At 42.6% G+C, this 7,925-nt stretch overlaps 1 protein-coding gene across 1 annotated transcript in view; it reads right to left on the bottom strand.

The window, feature by feature from the left end:
* The window catches only part of SYN3 (synapsin III), a 328,068-nt gene that overhangs the window by 23,263 nt on the left and 296,880 nt on the right, over positions 1-7,925 (bottom strand). The window contains exons 7-8 of the mRNA XM_019515812.1: positions 6,982-7,124; positions 725-799 (exon numbers count right to left, since the gene is read on the bottom strand). Coding sequence (XP_019371357.1) covers positions 725-799; positions 6,982-7,124 — 218 coding nt within the window. The remainder of the gene's footprint in view (positions 1-724; positions 800-6,981; positions 7,125-7,925) is intronic.

Raw genomic sequence — 7,925 nt, 5'->3', positions numbered from 1 at the left:
CTTCCGACCCTTAATCTATGAAACTATGAAACTATGAAAACAGATGAGTAGCCTCATGGAAGTCATTGTAGGCTATTTGTCCATATCAACTCGCCTCCCTCCATAAAGGCAAGATTTTAAGCTGGGCCAGCTTGAGCACAGGGATGCACCAAAACAGCTAGGTAGTAGCCAGGACAGGAACAGCAGGTTAGAAGTGAACACTTTGGTAGAGGTAGGCACATGTGTAAAAGAGTTAAATTTGTGCAGGATTTGCCATCATTATGGCCTGCTGTAGCTACAAGTATCAACTCATCAGGTACACTCTAGTTTGGCAAAGTTTTAAAACAAGTCTTTAAGTTCATCCCTATTGAGCAAAGCACTTAAGCATAATCTAAATTTTAAGTGTGTGCTTGTGCCTCGTTGACTTGAATAGGATTTAAGCATTTGCTGAATGGTCTGAATAGGGATGGGCTGCTAAACTGGGGTCTTACATGGACAACAAATTCACCCGCTAAATACAGCTAAACCTGCTAGCAGTAAAGCTGAGCTCTCTTGCTGCACAGAAGAAATTCTACCTCCCACACCATCCAGCTTCAGCCATTTTGTAATGACTTTCCTTCTTAAGCAGGGCCCAGAAGTATTCAGATGCCACAGCCCAATCACTGGCCCAAAGATTCACCTTCAATATCAAGTTGAGGATCAGTTTTGCTCTTCCTCTTTTGAACTCCTTCCTCCTCTTCCTTACCTCTCTGTCATAGCGATCTGTTCCAGCATGGCCGACCCCGTGTTTGCCTTCCAGTTTCCAGAGATGGATGTTCTCCTGGGAACAATAAGCCGATCACAGGGTGAAAATCTAACTCTGTGGGAGTTGTAGTTTTCAATTCTGACTCTCTGCCTCACTTCTAGGAAATCGGGTGGGGGCCTTCACAAGGACTTTCCTTTTCAAATCCTAGACACAATGCTCCCTGAAAATCTGGGGGCCTGGAAAATGACAGACTCAAACTGAGAGCTAGGAACTGAAAAGTTTGAAGCATCTTGAGTCTGCAGCAGGAGGGGAAATCTGTAATGGCCCTCCGTTACCAAATCTCTCCTTTTTCACCCATCAGGCCATGGGAAGCAGAAGTGTGTGTAAAAAGGCCTCTGGAATGATTAACCCTGTGCTCTGTACTGTACAATACCCACTGGAGGTTTAACTCTGTGTGCCAAGATGTGATTGAAAAGCTGCATAAAAGCCACATATGAAATACTAAGTTTCTTTAGGTTGGTTTCAATTGTGGCCAGACCTGGAGAGACTGTCCGGGCACACCTTTTTTTACCTGCTCTGGAATCGACTCACCAGCTTCTCTCTCAAAGCTTTTTAGAACTGTAAACTGGTTTAAGTGTTTATTTTGTTGTAATTGGCCCTTAATATCAACAGAAGATATTACTGCTTGTCTTCACCCTTGTCTGTCAAGTACCCAGTTAATTCACTTCATTGCACTTAAGTAGAGGGCGGACCTTATAGAGCAAAGACAGGGAATTATTTTGGGCGGAGGGCTGCTTACTGAGTTTTGGCAAGCCATTGAGGGCCACATGACAGGCAGCCAGGGGCAGATAAATATTAATTTTCTAAATTTTTTAGGGGCCCCACGGACTGGATAGAATGGCCTGGCGGGCCGCATCTGGCCCCCGGGCCGCATTTTGCCCACTCCTGTTATAGAGCAGGTAGTGTTACCACTTTGTGCTGCAAATCTGTGAGATCTTGCAAGCTGGGCCACGTTCGTATGCTATGACATAAGAGTGGGGGGGTGAGTGTGTGCTGGGGCACCTGCATCCCCCTTTGATTCCTAGTCCACCCAAAATTTAAAACCAACTGCCTGGCAATGACAGCAGCATTTCTAGCTAGGCAGTGCTGAGGAAGTCACTTGACTTCATGGCTTATTATAACTACTTGCTCCCTTCAGAATTCTTTATTCTCTTAACAACCTTTTCCTTTGCAATGGTCTTGATGTTCCACCAATCAAGCTATCTTCTGGTCTGCAATTCTGCTGTCTGTAAGCTGCTCCTGGTAAATGAAGCTCCTATTTCACAGCCCTACAGATTGTTTTTAATTAATTCCAAATTAAGTTATATTTGTTTTTGCTTCTCTTAAACTGAATAATAGAGCACCAGTCCCCTAGCATATTAGTAAAGCTTCTAGTTTATTTTGAGGGAAAATATATATGGTTTTATATATGGTGATGCACCTCACCATCTGCATACTCCTTTTCAAAATTCTAGATCTGCCCATGATAAGATGCCTCCATCAACGTTGGCTTCTCTATGGTGTACTTGAGAGCCTTATAGTGGAGAAAGTGGGTGTAACAATTCAGTGTGCAGTGTTCTTTTCTCTGAACCAGTAAAGACCCAGTGTTTCACCATGCTGCCAGTTGCATCACCTTTACAACTGGATGGAGAAAAGAGGCTTCAATCACCTTTCATCATCACAGATCACCTGACACTAAAATGTTAACACTTATGTACCAGCTAAATTCAAGACAGGGGGCATTATATTTTGCCTACCTAAAATTTCTTCAGAATGTGTCATTTGGCCTCCCTTCTAGCCTAGTACTGAAAAGTTATTTCTGTACATGGGTTATGAAGTGTCTTGGAGGAACACTCTGTATAAGTGGTAGATATTATCATTACATGCCCTACTATTGGTTATCACTTCCTTTGGTCTTATCCCCATCAATATTTACCAAGATGCTGGGCTACTGGGATCCTTGGAATATGGAATTTAAACAGACCTAGTCTATAAGAAACCATAGTGGCTTATAAGGAAATTCCATCTGGGGGAGCTCCAAAGATGACAATTTTGCTCCAGTGACTGGTTTACCTATTTTGACTGCTTGCGCTATCCTGATGATCTAGGTGCTTTACATGTAACAAAGCAAACATTCCAGCCAAATATAAAATACATTCTGACCATCCCAATAGGAAACTTCCTCAAAATTCATCCTAACCATTCACATACAGGCAACCCTTGTTTCGCACTCTTAATTGGTTCCTGAAAAAACGAGTGTTAAGTGAAATGAGCGTTAAGCGAAACCAAAAAGTTTTTGACGACCCAGAAGATCTACTAGGTCCCTTCCGACCCTTAATCTATGAATGAATCTATGAATAAAAACCCAAGATGGTGACTGCAAGTGTTTTTAATGACCCAAGAGGGTGACTGCGAACGTTATAATGAAACTTGCTGAGTGCTAAGTGGAATCAGGTATCAATTTAAAATGAGCGTTATAGCGAAACGGCATTAAGCAGGGGTTGCCTGTATTTTATATGACAGCCTCCATCAAACTCATTTCCTTCCCAGTATGGAAAAGCAGTTGAATCTTGCAGCGTGGAACCCAGTGAAGCCTTTCGCAAACTAAGGTGGAAAGCGTGTTTAAGAGCCAAGGTCCCCTGAATGAGTAGACCCTGCCACTAGCCCTCTCCTGTTTACACCAGGAGCTCATAATTTGGGTGTCTTCATGGATCTTAACTGCAAAGGGTAACACAAGTACAGAGGTAGCCTCTTGAGTACAAGGAACCAAGACTTTTTGGGGCCTTATAGGTCAAATGCAAACACTTTAAACAATATTTGCAAATCAACTAATTTGGCTGGGGTGATATGACCGCAGCACCCATTCCTGCCCGGGGCAGGGGGTTGGACCTGATGATCTGCTTAGGTCCCTTCCAACCCTAAGCACTATGAAACTATGAAACTATGCGGTGCATGAAATCACCTCTTAATTGGGCCGTTTTTTTCTACGCTAGCTCCAATTTGTGGATGGTTAGAAGTTGTAGCCCCATGCATAGCATGCAGTAGTAATCCAACTCTGGCAAGTGCTGCTGGGTGAGGCTCTCAGAAGCTGCTGACAGTCCAACACTAACCTCAGAGATGGCAAGCATCGATAAACAGGACAAACATCCCATCACCCCCTTATAAGTGAGGGTGTTACATAACTTCTGGTATTTTTTCAGTTACTTCCCAGGATAAATAAGTATTAGTTGAGTCTTTTCTGTTCACATATGTCCCATGGCTAGTTACCTGTCGTTGTCAGGGTTACTTTAGGCCTGGGCTAAATAAGCGTTGACTGTTAGCATAAAACTGGAGTCATTCCATCAAAGTCAATGAGAATTTCTACTTGATTCCTAGGTCATGGGTAAAAGGAAGTATTTGCAACATCTGGGGTGGGAGGAGTGAGTGGGATTCTTGGTAAACACATTCTAGAGGGAATTTTGGACATCGTTCTCCCTTAGGAGGAAGGGAATTTGCAGTGTGTGTGGGGGTGTGTGGGGGTGTATGTGGGCGTGTGGGAGGGAGTATAAAAATGCTGGGACAAACTCCATAGCTGTCTGATCAAATAAGCGGTCTCTCTGACTGACATTAGAATAGACACTGTAGTTCTCTGATTTAAAAGCCACAGCTTTCCAGAATGTCTAGCAATTTTGGATACCTTACTTGACATGCCTTCAAGGGCCCACATTTCTAGTGACTGTGAGCTCTCAGCATTCCCATTTGACATAACATGGGCTTGTTTAACCCACAGTTAGATCTGTTTTCTGTCTGATGCTGGGATAAATTCCATTGCCAGATACTTTTTAGTTCATATGAAAAGTAACTCAGATTGGTTCTCCCAAACACATTTCCAGTACTGGCTCCATGAATTCAAGTGAACTCTTTTGTGGCAAACAATGTTTTCAGTGAGTGTGGCCATTTTCTCTCTTCACTTACAGCCTTCGATTTTCATGAATTTATTTATAACTGCTTGGCATATGTTTCAGATTTCATTTACCAATAATTCCTTGCAAATGGTACTCCCATGTGGGATTAGCTATTAGTGTGAATATTTGGCTTAGTCACGTAGTATTGTTTCTGTTCCCTATCTGGATGAGTGTATGGTAACTGTGGGTAAGATCAGTAAGATGTAATCAAAGCAACTAGGCTTTTGAGGCTGAGAATGATTTGTGCAGCCAGGATTAGGCAAACTGGCAGAATCAGGCAGGGTTCGAATGACACTTTGAGTCTTGGCGTAGTCTGTAAAAAAAAATATCACGATGCCCTAATAAAACAAGAGATCCCCCCCAGGTTATGATTTTCAAATCTTGAGGGCGGGCTCTCATCTCTTATGTGGGGGGGCTCAGCCTCCCCCCCCCCAACTCCCCTGTAATTCGAACCCTGGGATTAGGGAATTTTAAAAGACATTTTAAACCTTCTCGTTTTTTAATCATTTGAGTCAGGCATTGCCCAAGACATCAGTGCTAGAAAAACTAGGCAATTATATCATTATAGACATGAGTCAAATTAAAAATTGATTTTCTCCTATTGGCTTGGGTCAAAGCAATGATATGTGCCATAAAACCCTGACCACAAAGAATTTGCCTAGATCTTTGGTTTATTTAAATGCATCTGTGTTAGGAGTCTGGCCAGGAATTTCGAGAAGTTCTAGTTGCAAAATATATGATTCCATGCATTACTGATCCAAAACTAGCAATATGGCTGTTCCTAAGCAATTTGTGGCATTGTTTCAATAAGACCATACAGACACACCAGTACTTACCATTACTGACCAGGGCAAGTTTTTATGGATCAGCTGGGTTATTTGGCTTTTCCTATCTACAAGCAGTTGGTGTTTCATTTACTTACTTAACTGCATTTTTAATTAAAGTCAAAGGCTACGAAATTTAAGGTAAGTGCTTTTTAATTTCTGTTAACAATAAATAAATGTGCCAGCAATACTTATTGACTTCACTGTTGCGCTGCCTATTGCTATTTACCCCAGTCACTTGTCACAACCAAACAAGAAACTGCGGCTTAAATGCATGTTCTTAAGGGAGGATGGAGGCCAAAAACGGTGTAGAACTTCAATCCAGAGTTGTGGCTAGGGAGGTTACATGCCCAGCAGGTAATGTTCAGCATTGATCTAAGCAACCTCTGTAGTCTCCACTCACCATTTATGTTGCATGCCTGTACTAACTACTTTAACTTGAGAAAATAGCCCGTCAGAGGTGAGAGTCAACGATGCCAGCCTTCATTGTCCCCTTGTTCAATTTTCAGTCACTTGGATGCCTTCTCTTGTGCTGACCATTCTATAGGGAAATGCTCCCTTGTAAACTTCTATGAACTACAGTACCTCACTTTCCTCTCCTTCAAGTCCCTCATACAAACACTCCTTTCTGTGATGCTTACAAAAGCTTGACACTGGTTAAGCAGCTGGCACAGTGAGACTACTGCCTGTCATGCTAACCAATGCTGGTTTCATTGTTGCCATGTAACCCTCCCCCTTCTATCTGTGTGTAGCCACCTGTGATCTCTTGTTTTAGACTGTACATTCTTTCAGGCAGGGACTGGCTTTTGATCTGTGCTTTTATAGCACCTAGTACTGCTGGGTTCTTATCTTCAAGGTTTTTAAGTAATATGGCCATACAAATAAAGGACAATAATGTAACAACATACCACTTCTGTGCCTATTCTTAACATGGTAGCTGTTACTTAGCTTCAGTGCCATGAATAATTTCCAAGGGGATTAGAGCTGAAGACTCTTTGGGTGGCACATGGCTTATGCAAAGCACTTGGCCTCACCTTTGTATTTAATGCTTCACTTGACATTGGAAGACTGTGGTTACTGTTGCCACTAGAGGGAGCTGAAAGATGGAGGATTTGTCAAAGTGATCAGGCGAATTGAGACCTTTTAGAAAATGAGACTCCAAAATGATAAATAGTGGAGTAAAACTTATCTTCTGGCCAGTGCCCAAAGCAGAGATCAAAGACGGGTAGAAGAAGATTTACACTCAGGGAACAAGGCACGGGTAGCGAGTTAGCAAAAGCTGCTCTGTGGGCAAAGGGATCAGAATGCAGAAGAGGAGAAAGCATGCCAGGCCTGTTCTTCAGGGAACTTAAATCAGTCTCCTATTCCTAACCAAGACAGATATTAACAAAATCACTTGTAAAAATGTCTCCCTCTTTCCCCAGCCCAGCTGCAGAGACCACACACTCACATGTAAGCCTTGTAATTGTTGCCAATTTTCTGGATACGGATGTCGTACTTGGAATCGATGAACGGCTCGGTAGTGGCGTAGGTTTTTGCCATGGCTACAACACTGGCCATGTCCTGGAAGTCATACTGGTTCTCAACTTTTACCTTCCATTGTCAGAGTCCAGCCAAAGAGCGATGAGCACAAAGGGAACAGGAATATGTGTGAGGAAGTGTTATCTCAGTGCATGGACAGTAGAGCACAATTGCAATTCAAAATTAGGGAGAGGGAGACTGAAGTACGGACTGAGGTGTCTAGAAGGAGGCTTCCTTCCCACAAACCTTTCACATAGCCAGCTGACGTACCTCTCTCCCACACGTGCAAGCCCCAAGGTATCTGTTATTCGTGAGAACACAAATCTAAGACCAAAGGGTCATGCGCAGCTTTGCTCCTAGGGTTCTTGCTAATTTTCAAGACAGAAAACCAATTGATATGCTCTGATAATTTGTAGCAAAACATGGTACAGACATTGAACTTACTTTTCCCTTTCATTTATAATTTTAAATCAGAAGCAACCAGGAAATAGTCCTGAATATTTATATCAGAAAATAAAGAAACGAGGTTTTCCTGCCATTCCTGGTCTCCAGATTCCTAGTGATTTACAAAGCCTGAACCTTGCCTCACGCAGAGGAATAGCATGGGACTCTTGGCTAGAAAACTACAGAGATGATGTTCCTGCTGGAGATCATGTATGGGGGACAGTGCAAGTCTGATATCATGGGAGTATGTGTGTGGGAGGTTGGCTCGAGTCTATAGGAACTGTGCTAGGATGACACAAGAGGTCCATAACCTAATGCTGGAGATTTCCTGGAACATTAGCGTTTCACAGCTTTCTGTGTGTTTACTAAAAATACACTGGATCCTCTGGTTCTTGCAAAAAAATGCTAAAAAAAGAAAAGCCTAAGAAG

This window comes from Gavialis gangeticus, unplaced genomic scaffold (genome assembly GCF_001723915.1).
Source record: "Gavialis gangeticus isolate Ggan-Ray unplaced genomic scaffold, GavGan_comp1, whole genome shotgun sequence".
In the NCBI taxonomy this organism is placed as follows: Eukaryota; Metazoa; Chordata; order Crocodylia; family Gavialidae; genus Gavialis; species Gavialis gangeticus.
Note: the sequence above shows the minus strand (reverse complement) of the source record. Positions and strands in the feature narration are given on the sequence as shown.